The sequence below is a fragment of the Mesoplodon densirostris genome, chromosome 6, assembly GCF_025265405.1.
Source record: "Mesoplodon densirostris isolate mMesDen1 chromosome 6, mMesDen1 primary haplotype, whole genome shotgun sequence".
In the NCBI taxonomy this organism is placed as follows: Eukaryota; Metazoa; Chordata; class Mammalia; order Artiodactyla; family Ziphiidae; genus Mesoplodon; species Mesoplodon densirostris.
In genome coordinates this window covers 112,664,913-112,678,407 of record NC_082666.1, presented here as the reverse complement: position 1 = coordinate 112,678,407, position 13,495 = coordinate 112,664,913, and the positions used below count along the sequence as shown (strand labels likewise).

The 13,495-nt window shown below is 37.2% G+C and overlaps 1 protein-coding gene across 1 annotated transcript in view; it reads left to right on the top strand.

Moving 5' to 3' along the window:
* The window catches only part of LOC132491692 (serine/threonine-protein kinase MRCK alpha-like), a 41,329-nt gene extending 28,496 nt beyond the window's left edge, over nt 1-12,833 (top strand). The window contains 4 exon segments of the mRNA XM_060100524.1: nt 1,373-1,969; nt 9,062-9,159; nt 10,525-10,624; nt 12,703-12,833. Coding sequence (XP_059956507.1) covers nt 1,373-1,969; nt 9,062-9,159; nt 10,525-10,624; nt 12,703-12,833 — 926 coding nt within the window.
* Nucleotides 12,834-13,495: the final 662 nt, after the last annotated feature.

The following is a 13,495-nucleotide window of genomic DNA, read 5'->3' as shown; positions in this document are numbered from 1 at the left end:
AAAGGAAATCATCAACAAAAGGAAAAGGCAACTTAACAAATGGGAAAAAATATTTGCAAATCATAGCTGATAAGGGGTTAATATCCAAAATATATAAAAACTCATAAAACTCAATAGCAAAAAACCTAAGCAATCTGATTAAAAGATGGACAGAGGATCTGACTAGACATTTTCCCAAAGAAGACATACAGATGGCCAACAGATACATTAAAGGTGCTCAAGATCACTAAGGGAATGCAAATCAAAGCCACAATAAGATATCACCTCATACCTGTTAGAACAGCTATTATTAAAAAGCCAAGAAATAATAAGTGTTGGTGAGGATGTGGAGAAAAGAGAACCCTTGTTCACTGTTGATGAGAATGTATATTGTTGCGGCCATATGGAAAACAGTATTGAAGTTCCTCAAAAATTAAAAATAGAGCTACCATATGATCCAGCAATTCCACTTCTGGATATTTATTCAAATAAAACAAAAATACTAACTTGAAAAGATATCACACCTCCATGTTCCTTGCAGCATTATTTGTAATAGTCAAGATATGGAAACAACCTAAGTGTCTACCAATGGATGGATGGATAAAGATGTGAGATATATATACATACATACATATATGTATGTATGTATATATATCATATATTATATATATATATATATATATCATTCAGCCATAAAAAAGAAAGAAATCTTCCCATTTACGACAACATGAATGGACCTCAAGGTTGTTATTCTAAGTGAAAGAAGTCAGACAGAAAGACAAATACCATATGATCTCACTTGTATGTGGAATCTAAACAAACACGTTCATAGATACAGAAAACAATCTGTGGTTGCCAGAGGTGGGGGTAACAGGCAAGATGGGTGAAGGGGTTTTAAAGGTATAAACTTCCAATCATAAAATAAATAAGTCCTTGGTATGTCATGTACAGCAACATGATCATAGTTAATAATACTATATTGTGTATTTGAAAGTTGCTTAGAGAGTAGATCTTAAAAATTTTTATTACAAGAAAAAATTGTAATTATCTACAATGTTGGATGTTAACTAGATTTATTGTGGTGACCATTTCTCAATACACACAAATATTGAATCATTATGTTGTACACCTGAAACTAATATAATGCTATATGTCAAATATACATCAATGAAGAAAATAAAAAAATAAGAAAACATTGCTATTTGAAGGTGATTTGCTGTTTTATTTGTAGAGAAATTACTCAAGTTAATGACACTAAGAAGATTTATCAGAGCATTTTTATTGGGAAGAATGTCTTAATTGCTTATGAGTAAAATTTGGAGAACAATAGAAATAAGTAAACAGAAGTTATTTTGAATTTTAAAATAACTTACAAATATGCTTACTTGTGTAGAAATTATTCGCATTGGCTACATGAAGAAGATTCACCAGATTGAGCTTATCCTCCATGGCCAGATGGTTGCAGTGATCTCGGGACGAAGTCATCATGTGCAGCTGTTTTCCATGTCAGCTTTGGATGGACGAAAGACTGATATTCACAAGCTGACAGAAACCAAAGGGTGCAAGACGGTGACTTCTGGAACAGTGTGCCAAAGGGCCCATACATGCCTCTGTGTGGCTAGGAAAAGCCAAATCTTCTGTTACGAGCTGTTTCAGAGCAAGAAAATTTCTCACAGAAAATTTAAAGAGCTCCAAATCCCAACCAATGTCCAGTGGATGGGCATCTTCAGCGAACAGCTCTGTGTAGGATTCCAATCAGGATTCCTGAGATACCCCTTGAGGAGAGAAGGAATTCCATACAGGATGCTGCACTCCCATGAACCTACACTGTCATTTATTGCACATCAAACAGCGGATGCTCTCTGTGCAACTGAGATCTCTAGTACTGAGTATCTGTTATGTTTTAAGAGCATTGGAATTTACACTGACAGCAGGGGCCTCAGATCTAGGCTAGTTGAACTGATGTGGCCAGCAACTCCAAGTTATTGCCGTAAGGCTATCTTACAATTTATTTCCTTGTCTCTCTGTACCTTTCCAACCTTGTTATTACAATTCTATATCATATGACTAAATATTGTTAATGACGGTTTTAATTTTGAAAACTACATCACTGAAGAATTTTCCTAAGTTGTCTATGTCTTTTTAAGTAGAATAGCTCTAAAGAAGTTATATCTAAGTCATTCATGTGAAATAACTTAGCCTTTAATTTATACTATATTCATAGGATAACTTACCTTGAATATATTCTTAATCCAGGTTGTCGCTTTTTGTAAGGTCCTAAGTAGATATCTTCATGGTCACTGAAAATCACATAAGCATTAATTAACCATAAGAACTATTTACTAAGTAGATTACATTTTGCCTTTTAGATTTAGCTTATATAAAGTCTACATAGAATGTTCCTAAATAATTTTAGCCTATTTGATATTTCATTTTTGCAGGCCCTGATTTTATACATTTAATATAGCATTTTTTATTCACTTAGAGAATGGTAATTGAGCACTTAATATGAACTTACTATGCTAAAAGTTAAGGTCACAGTATTAAACATGGTGAAGTAGTCTGTATCTTTATTGAGATTATAATCATGATATGAGATCAATAATTAAGCAAGTGCTGTGATAGGGGAGTACAGTATTCTACAGGAGCATGTAGGAGGGACACAATCTAAACTGGTGAGTCTGGGAAGGCCAGCTAAGAAAACGAGAAGTGTTTTTTTCTTTCAGCCCTTAAAAAATGTCATTCTATTTTCTTCTGGTATCCATTGTTTCCAGTGAGAAATCAATCATTTTTATTGTTGTTCCCTCTGTCTTTTCTATTTGGCAGACTTTAAGATTTTCTCATTATCTTTGGTTTTCAGCAATTTGACTGCGATGTGCTTACATGTGAGTTTCTTTGTTTATATTCTGCTGGGAATTTTCAGGACTTTTTGGATTTGAAGATTGATATCTTTCATTAATTTTGGAAAAATTTTAGGCATTATATTTTCTAAAATTTTTTTAACCTATTTTCTCTTTTCTGGAGATCCAATTACATGTATATTAGACCTCTTGACTTTGTTCCACAACTTGTTGAGGCTCTGTTTTTTAAAAATCTTTTTTTCCTCCTCTACTTCAGTTTAGATAATTTATATTGATTGTATCTTCAGTTTCACTGACCTTTAACCCCTGGTTTGTCCAGGGATTTTTAAGCATTTCAGGTATTATATTCCTCTGTTCTATAATTTCAAGTATTTTTTTGAAATTTCCATTTCTTTGCTGGATTTCTCCTCTCTGCCAATTTGTTTATATTTTTTCACAAAGTCTTAAACTATTTATACAATTATTTATAATTATTCCAACATATGGCTTCTATGGGTCTGCTTCTACTGAATTTTTTTTTATTAAAGCTGTTATTTTCCTGCTTTTTAACAGATCTTTTTTTTTTTTTAATCTTTGATGGACATTATGAATGCTATGATACAGGGACTCTGGGTTATATTATGTAATTCTCTAGAGAGTGTTGTGTGTTTTGTTCTGACAGACAATTAACCTACTGATGAATCACTTTAGTTTTGCTGAGGCTTGGAATTAGACTTTGTTAGGGTGGGCCTATTTTGGCTTTTCTTCTAGTCCTCATGCTCAAAGAATAGCCTTTCTGGGTCTCAACTGAATGCCTAGGGTTTTCACCAATGTCTCTCTACTCTGTCTGGTTCAGAAATCTAATGTCTTTCCAGCACTGTACTACCTATGAAATTTCTTTTCACTCTCAATGTTCTGCGTTGAGTCTTGTGGAATCTTGCTCTGTCTGTGTGCAGTTTTGGATTTGGCCAGTAACTTCAAGGGCACAGCTGTGCAGATTTCTGGGACACCTTTCTTTGTGGCTCTTTCCTCTGTGTACTCTGCCTTGCAACTTCCAGACACATTAGAATCTGTTTCCTCTGCCTGGCAAAACTTCAACTCTCTGCTTGGGAGAGTTTTCCTGCATAGCAGTTTTGAAGATTTCCATTAGGCAGAGAAACAGGGGAATGTGAGACCCACCTTATATATTTATCTTCTTTTAGGAATGGCAGTCCTGTGCTTCCTACTAACTAATGCCTAAAAACAGTTATTTTATATGACTTGTCCATTTTTATAATTATTGATGGTGGGAGGGTAATTCCAATGGCAGATAACTCTGTCATAACTGGAAAAGGCCATTGATACTGCATTTTGTGAGGAACTATAATAAGTTCACTGTTTCAGGCATGGAGTTCAAGATAAGAGTTCGAGAGATGGGACTGGAGGAGTTCTCATGAGCCAGATCACAGACGCAATGACATGGTTAGAGATGCACTTCAGAAAAATCCCTAGGCTCTAGTGGTGAGGTAAACGATAAATGAGAGGTGAGACTGGAGCCCAAGAGACCAACTAGGAAGTCACTGTAGAAATTGTGGATTAAAATTATGTATGGTAGAGACAGTTGGGATGGAGAGGAGACAAGTTGAGGGATATTGAGGAGATATAATTGACAAAACTTTGCTTTACAAAGTTTGATTAGAAGTGGAAGCTCAGGGACCAGAGAATCAGGATTTCCTAGATGAGCAAATGAGTGACATCACTGATATTACTGAGATAATAAAACACAAGGTGGGACAGATTCAGATGGGCAGAGGAGGAAGGGATATGATAACTTAAATTTTTTCTTTTTTGTTGAGTTGTTGAAGTATTTGAAATAAAATCCCAAACATTATTTTCATTCCACCTCTACACACCTTAACATACATCTCTAAAAATATGGTCATTTTCTCATAAAACCACATCACTATTATCACCTCTGAAGAAACTACCAATGATTCTTTTTTACCATCCAATAGTCCATATTCAAATATTGCTGATTATCATAAAGACATCTCTTTTGACAGTGTTTTTCTTGGAATCAGAATCCAAAAATGGTCCACACATGTCATGTTATGGTTATCTCTTAAATATCTTCTAATCCTGAGTGGTTTTCCACACCATTGATTTGCTCTCCTGTAGGATGTTCTACTATCTGGATCTGTCTGTTTCCTCGTGGTGCTTTCTAACTTCTTCCTCTACATCCTGAATTTCCTACAACTGAAAATGAGCATTAACAGCTTCTAATAAGAATAATTTCTTACTAGTTTTGTATGTCACACTGAACACATCAGAGCACACAATGTCTGGCCATCCCATTTGTGGTAAAGCTAAAATCAATGACTAGTTTCTGGTATTATCAGCCTGGTTCCTTGGACACGCTGAGTTTGTACTTCCAGTGCGAGAGTAAACAGTGAGAGAGAATAGGACATAGGCCAGAGGACCAAGAAACATAAATATTAGAGAGATGGTCAGAGGGCAAGAAGCCTACAAAGGAAACTGAGAGGGAGAATTGTAGGAGGCAAGTATTGCTGAGCTTTCAAGTAAGAAAAAGACTGAAACGTGTCTGTTGGTTTTAGGAATAATTGACGGTTAATGGCTTGTAGTAAGAGCAGTTTTAATGGATGGGTTAAGACACAAGTCAGATTGCCATGGACTTGGTGTCAGTAGGGCTGGGAAATGGAGGATGTGAAATGTAAATGACACTTTCAAGAGTTGACCACAGGAAAAAGGAAAAAGACGGCACAACATGAGTGTAGGAAGTGTTGTTAATTATATTGCTGTTGCTTTAATGGGGAGACATCATGTTGAGGTGAGTATTTAGGAGCCATAAGATATTATTAATAAAGTGGAAAGTTCCAAAAATGTTACTGGCTGGAAGTTCTTTCTGCTTTGTTCATTTATTTCACTCCCCAGATATACTTTTCTAATCTTACACTATATTCTTTTTGGGAGTTGACCTGGTTTAGGAGCCACAGATTTTGAAATGTTATGAATTTTCATAATAAAGCTGCTGTTAGATGTAGGTGTTAGAAAGATTTTTGTCAGATTTTACATACGTGTTGTACTATATAATTTGACACATGTGCATCATTTATGTGCCATTTTAATTTATGTTAACCCTATGTATCAAAAAAAAAAAGATTTTGAGGCAGCTATTATATGATAATTATAATATTATTATGGGATTCTCTTTGGATTCCACTCCGAAGGTTTTTTTTTATAATGTATTTGGGCTTAGCAGATATAATTAATCATGAATACCATATGATTCCATTTATTTATTTAACGACTTTATTGGAGTAAAATTGCTTTACAATGGTGTGTTAGTTTCTGGTTTATAACAAGGTGAATCAGCTATACATATACATATATCCCGATATCTCCTCTCTCTTGCGTCTGCCTTCCACCCTCCCTATCCCACCCCTTTAGGTGGTCACAAAGCACTGAGCTGATCTCCCTGTGCTATGTGGCTGCTTCCCACTAGCTATCTATTTTACATTTGGTAGTATATATACGTCCAGGCCACTCTCACTTCGTCCCAGCTTATCCTTCCCCCTCCCCGTGTCCTCAAGTCCAGTCTCTACTTCTGCGTCTTTATTCCTGTCCTGCCCCTAGGTTCTTCAGAACCATTTTTTTTTCTTTTAGATTCCATATATGTGTGTTAGCATACAGTATTTCTTTTTCCCTTTCTGACTTACTTCACTCTGTATGACAAATCTAAGTCTATCCACCTTAATACAAATAACTCAATGTCGTTTCTTTTTATGGCTGATTAATATTCCATTGTATATATGTGACACATCTTCTTTATCCATTCATCTGTCGATGGACACTTAGGTTGCTTCCATGTCCTGGCCATTGTAAATAGAGCTGCAATGAACATTGTGGTACATGACGTTTTGAATTATGGTTTTCTCCGGGTATATGCCCAGTAGTGGGATTGCTGGGTCGTATGGTAGCTCTAGTTTTAGTTTTTTAAGGAACCTCCATACTGTTCTCCATAGTGGCTGTATCAATTTACATTTCCATGAACAGTGCAACAGGGCTCCCTTATCTCCACACCCTCTCTAGCATTTATTGTTTCTAGATTTTTTGATGATGGCCATTCTGACCGGTGTGAGGTGATACCTCACTGAAGTTTTGATTTGCATTTCTCTAATGATTAGTGATGTTGAGTATCCTTTCATGTGTTTGTTGGCAATTTGTATATCTTCTTTGGAGAAATGCCTATTTAGGGCTTCTGCCCATTTCTGGATTGGGTTGTTTGTTTTTTTTGATATTGAGCTGCACGAGCTGCTTGTAAATTTTGGAGATTAATCTTTCATCAGTTGCTTCATTTGCAAATATTTTCTCCCATTCTGAGTGTTGTCTTTTCGTCTTGTTTATGTTTTCCTTTGCTGTGCAAAAGCTTTGAAGTTTCATTAGGTCCCATTTGTTTATTTTTATTTCCATTTCTCTAGTAGGTGGGTCAAAAGGGATCCTGCTGTGATTTATGTCATAGAGTGTTCTGCCTATATTTTCCTCTAAGAGTTTTATAGTGTCTGGCCTGAAATTTAAGTCCTTTAATCCACTTTGAGGTTATTTTTGTGTATGGTGTTAGGGAATGTTCTAATTTCATTCTTTTACATGTAGCTGTCCAGTTTTCCCATCACCACTTATTGAAGAGGCCATCTTTTCTCCATTGTATATTCTTGCCTCTTTTATCAAAAATAAGGTGACCAGGGCTTCCCAGGTGGCGCAGTGGTTGAGAGTCTGCCTGCAGACACAGGGGACATGGGTTCATGCCCTGGTCCAGGAGGATCCTACATGCCGAGGAGCAACTGAGCCTGTGAGCCATTGCCTCTGAGCTTGTGCGTCTGGAGCCTGTGCTCCACAATGGGAGGGGCCTCAGCAGTGAGAGGCCCACGTACCACAAAAAAAATAATAATAATAAATTAATAAATAAGGTGACCATATGTGCGTGGGTTTATCTCTGGGCTTTCTATCCTCTTCCATTGATCTATATTTCTGTTTTTGTACCAGTACCATACTGTCCTGAGTACTGTAGCCTTGTAGTATAATCTGAAGTCAGGGAGCCTGATTCCTCCAGCTTCGTTTTTCTTTCTCAAGATTGCTTTGGCTATTTGGGGTCTTTTGTGTCTCCATACAAATTGTGAAATTTTGGGTTCTAGTTCCGTGAAAAATGCCATTGGTAGTTTGGTAGGGATTGCATTGAATCTGTAGATTGCTTTGGGTAGTATCATTATATTCACAATGTTGATTCTTCCAATCCAAGAACATGGTAATTCTCTCCATCTGTTTGTATCATCTTTAATTTCTTTCATCAGTGTCTTACAGTTTTCTGCATACAGGTCTTTTGTCTCCTTAGGTAGGTTTATTCCTAGGTATTTTATTCTTTTTCTTGCAGTGGTAAATGGGAGTGTTTCATTAATTTCTCTTTCAGATTTTTCATCATTAGTGTATAGGAATGCAAGAGATTTCTGTGCATTAATTTTGTACCCTGCTACTTTACCAAATTCGTTGATTAGCTCTAGTAGTTTCCTGGTAGCATCTTTAAGATTCTCTATGTATAGTATCATGTCATCTGTAAATAGGGACAGCTTTACTTCTTCTTTTCTGGTTTGGATTCCTTTTATTTCTTTTTCTTCTCTGGTTGCTGTAGCTAAAACTTCCAAAATATGTTGAATAAGAGTGGTGAGAGTGGACAACCTTGTTCTGTTCCTGATCTTAGAGGAAGTTGATTCCTTTCATATAACATTTTTGAAATGACAAAATTTTTGAAATGGAGTACAGATTATACTGATTCCCAGGGATTAAGGAAGGGGGGGAAGATGGAAAGGAGGTGAGTGAGATTATAAAAAGGCATGATAAGGGATCCTTGGAGTTATTTTGTATCTCGACTGTGGCTGTGGACACCTGAACCTACACAGGTGATATAATTGTATATACCTTCACACACACAAACACACACACACAGACATCCACACACACGAGTGCTAGTAAAACTGGGGAAATCTGTCTGAGATGGATAGGTCAGCTCTATCAATGTGAGTATGCTAGCTTTTCAAAATGTTACATTGGGGAAAACTGAGCAGAGCATGCAAGAGATCTTTCTGTGTTATTCTTACAACTGCACGTGAATCTATAATTATCCTAATAAAAATTCCAGTTAAAAAATGAATCATGAAGCTCATGCTTGCTGTCACCTCCTCCACATTTCCCAGGTTACAATGCCCCATATCTTTCGGTATACAGTGGAAATGAAGTGGATATCATTGATATGAACTCCATGGAATGGATACAAACCATCCTGCTCAAGAAGGTGATTTGATGTGGAGATCATGTGGCTGATGAATTACTGACTGAAAATGGAAACTCAGTTGTGCCTTTGCTGTACTTACTAATGTGCACTTGGTGATTTGAAGGCTTAGCTAAGAGTGAAAATAACCACCAAAGCCCAAATTGGTTAATTTTTTTACTAGTGCAAGAGCTGTTTTGTTATATTTAGTTGCACTATATAAGGTAGGATTGTCATGATATAAATAAATGTACTATTTATTTATATAGATAATATAATATGAATATTTATATCATACATTATAGATGTTACTTCCCACATTCAGTTTAGTTACTTGTGTTTATTACTAATTTTCACTTAGTATAGTTTTGCATACTGTGAAGGAAAATTTTACTGACAAAAAAAAAAAAAAAAGGAAAAGTATATAGCCAAAGCTGTGTTTTAGGATTCTCAATTAGATTCTCACAGATTCATAATAAAATAAAAATTTTGTATCTTTACTACAAATAATTTAAAATTTACATAAAATTTATAAGTAAAAACCTCTATTTTGTTAAAAAAGCATGGAAGATTTAAGAATGATTAAATTCTGGCATATGTGGAGTATACATAGCAGGAGCCATCAAAAAGGAGTTTATACAGGAAAGGATGAAGGAGGTATTTACAATTATATGTGAGATTTTGCCTCACTTTAAATGATATAAGCAATGGGAAAAACTTTTCTAAGGATGGTCCCACAAAATAAATATTAAAATACACTTTTCCAGCGTTCTAAACGTGAAAAAGTCACATTTACTGTTTGATAAAATGAATTCACAAGGCAGATGAATCTTCTCAGGATAATTTTTTATTTACTAATAACGTTTTAAAAGTTAATATAAAAATTATATATATTGCTATTTATGTTAGTAATGTTCAGATTTCTTTAATCTATGATATTCATGTTTCTGAAATTTTATCAATATGAGTTTGTTAACAACATTTATTTTCTTTAATTGGTGTTTTTGGGGTCTTTTTTTTGAGAGTACATTATTCTGAGGGGGGAAGTTCAGTAGAATATATTTATTCTTAATTCTTTATATGTAAGAAAATAGTGTTATAACTTAATTTTTAAAAAGTATTCATTGCGGGGCTTCCCTGGTGGCGCAGTGGTTGAGAGTCCGCCTGCCGATGCAGGGAACGTGGGTTCGTGCCCCGGTCCGGGAAGATCCGACATGCCGCGGAGCACCTGGGCCCGTGAGCCATGGCCGCTGAGCCTGCACGTCTGGAGCCTGTGCTCTGCAACGCGAGAGGCCACAATAGTGAGAGGCCCGTGTACCGCAAAAAAAAAAAAAAAAAAAAAAAAAAAGTATTAATTGAAATGGTAATCTTGTTTATTAATTATTTTAGGTTCAACCCTTGAATACTTAAGGATCCCTAAACATTTTGCTTTTGGAGACAATTAGATTAATATATTTCAAAAATAAAGGGCTTCCCTGGTGGCGCAGTGGTTGAGAGTCCGCCTGCCAATGCAGGGGACACGGGTTCGTGCCCCGATCCCGGAAGATCCCACATGCCGCAGAGCGGCTGGGCCCGCGAGCCATGGCCGCGGAGCCTGTGTGTCCGGAGCCTGTGCTCCGCAACGGGAGAGGCCACAGCAATGAGAGGCCCGCGTACAACAACAACAACAAAAAAAAAAAAAAAAATAAGAAGACAAGTAAGAAATGACTTCTTAGTAGAAGTACTTCTAAGAGATCATGTCTCTAACTGACTGCCCAAGATCAGAGAGCTAGTGAGTGGAGAGGGTCTGATATGGACACCTGTGCCCTTTACACACAGTCCTGGGATGCACTCCTGGCAAAGTTGTTCTCCTTCATCCTCGCATAGCAGTAGAGATAAAAGCATTTACTTGTGGCACACTCCAGCTGTTTTTAAGCAGGACTGATGGTTGGACATAAGCACCTGGAAACACTAATATACCATTTGAATGCTCACTGTGAAAATCCATTCACTTCCCAGCAGGCTCTGCATCCAGGTGTGCTCCAAGCTGCAGTGCACACAGGGGAAGCAGATGCGGCCCACCCCACCACCCTGCTCCAACTTCTTCTACATTTTAGACTCTAGCAGATTTGGAGTGTGAGAAAAGCCACAGAGATTCATTTATCTTTCTTTCTTTCTTATTTTATTTATAGCATGGAATAGTTAATGTAGCAGAGAATTAGTTTGCTGGGACTGCTAAAAAGTGCCACAGGGCTGGACAGCTTAAACCACAGAAATGTATTGTCTCACAGTCCTAGAGGCCAGAAGTCCGAGATCAGGATGTCAGCAGGGTTGGTTCCTTTTGAGGGCTGTGAGAGAAATTCTTTTCCCAGACTCTCTCCTAACTTCTGGTGACTTGCTGGCAATCTGTGTGTTCCTTGGCTTTTACATACATCGCCCCTGATCTCGGCTTTCATCTTCATGTGGCATATTCCCTGTGCATGTCTGTGTCCAAATTTCCTCTTTTTATAAGGACACAATCAGATTAGGGCCACCCCCCCACCCAATGATTTCATCTTAACTTGATCATCTGCGAAGATCTTAATTCCAAATAAGGTCACATTCACATGCTCTGGGGGGGTTAGTATGACATCTTCTGGGGGGACACTATTTAACCTATAAGAAGCTCTCTTATTTTCTTTTTGTAGTCTAAGACAGGTTTGAGTGTTTCTGGGTGACATTTTGTTGACTTCTAGATATTAAGAACTTAAACAGAGTAAGTCTTGAGTCTAAAGAGGGGTGCATCTTTCCCCAAGATCAGAAGAGGCAGCAAGTAGAGAATGACTCTTACCTCCAGGAGAGAAGAAGCAGAGAATGACTCTTACCTCAGCACCTCTTCCTCCAGCAGTGGACCTCAGAAATGCTTTGCTCAGTTACAATTATTGTAATTGTTTTCATTTACAGAATGACTGGCCCTTTATGCTTGCCCCTGAAGCATAACAGACCATTTCGATACCCTTTAGCCACAGAAATCTGATAGGAGAAAAACATAGCATAGAAATGTGAGGGCAAATCAAAGTGGAAAGACACCAACATGATTGCCCTCTCCTTCCAGTGAAATGATGTCATTTTATAGATAAGAGTCACAATAAATTCATTTTTAAGTGTGGCTTACATTGAACATTAAATTCTGTTCATTAATACTCTGTTTTTATTCTTGAGAAATTTGCCATATTTATCCATTTTTAACTTTAAAAAATCAGAGCAGGGGGCTTCCCTGGTGGTGCAGTGGTTGAGAGTCCGCCTGCCGATGCAGGGGACACGGGTTCGTGCCCCCGTCTGGGAGGATGCCACATGCCGTGGAGCGACTGGGCCCATGAGCCATGGCCGCTGAGCCTGCGCGTCCGGATCCTGTGCTCCGCAACGGGAGAGGCCACAACAGTGAGAGGCCCGCGTACCGCAAAAAAAAAAAAAAAAAAAAAAAAAAAAATCAGAGCGGTATGATACTTGTGCAGTTAATTAACAGTTGTGAAATTAACATGAGAAACTGGATGGGAGGCCTCTTAACAGTTTAAAGAATGACATTGTTTTTTTTTTAAATACATATAGATGGAGATGAGCTGGTATTTCCTGAAACATCAGATAATCAACAGAAGAAAATGGCCCGACACCACAGCAGCAAGCATCGTTATTCCTTCTGGGTTCCCAGAGGAAAAGGGATGCTACTGAAGGGGCTATGATGACCACCCTCTCACGTGTGGTCCAGAGGGACCACTTGAGGACCATGTGATATTTGAAGTAATTTGGAAGAAAAAGAAATAAATCTGTGAGACTCGGGTGGAGATATCTGTTTGCAGCAGTGTTATGTTTATTTTTCTGTGCAACTTTAAAGAAAACACTTATGTAGTGAGTATGAACGGAAGTGTAATACGTGGATACATTTCTCTGTGAATGTGGAATAATTGAAATTCGGTACTTAAGCCTCCACATAATGCAAATATAGAACACATGTGTATACACACCATAATGTATGTCACTGAAGCATTTTGTGAAGGAATAAATAGTACTGAGCTGCATGTGGATTGATTACTCTCTGACTCTGGAGATGCCTTCCTTTGACTTTAAAAGAACTTTCATTCTCTTATTGCCTATTACTTGGTGATAATTTCTATAACTGAATAAGTGGAAAAATAAGCTGCTCTTCTTTGGATTACAAATAAAAACTTCTCTAGAGCAGTGCTTTTTCTTTTAAAAGAGCCGTAATTATATGAAAAATATATAATAGGGCAGAGCCTCTTTGATGTCTGTGGCTGTTAAATGCCATGTGATTTGTACCAAAAACCTTAAGATACTTAATTTTTAAAAGTATCTGGGAAGCAGAGAATAACTGAATATTCTCTCC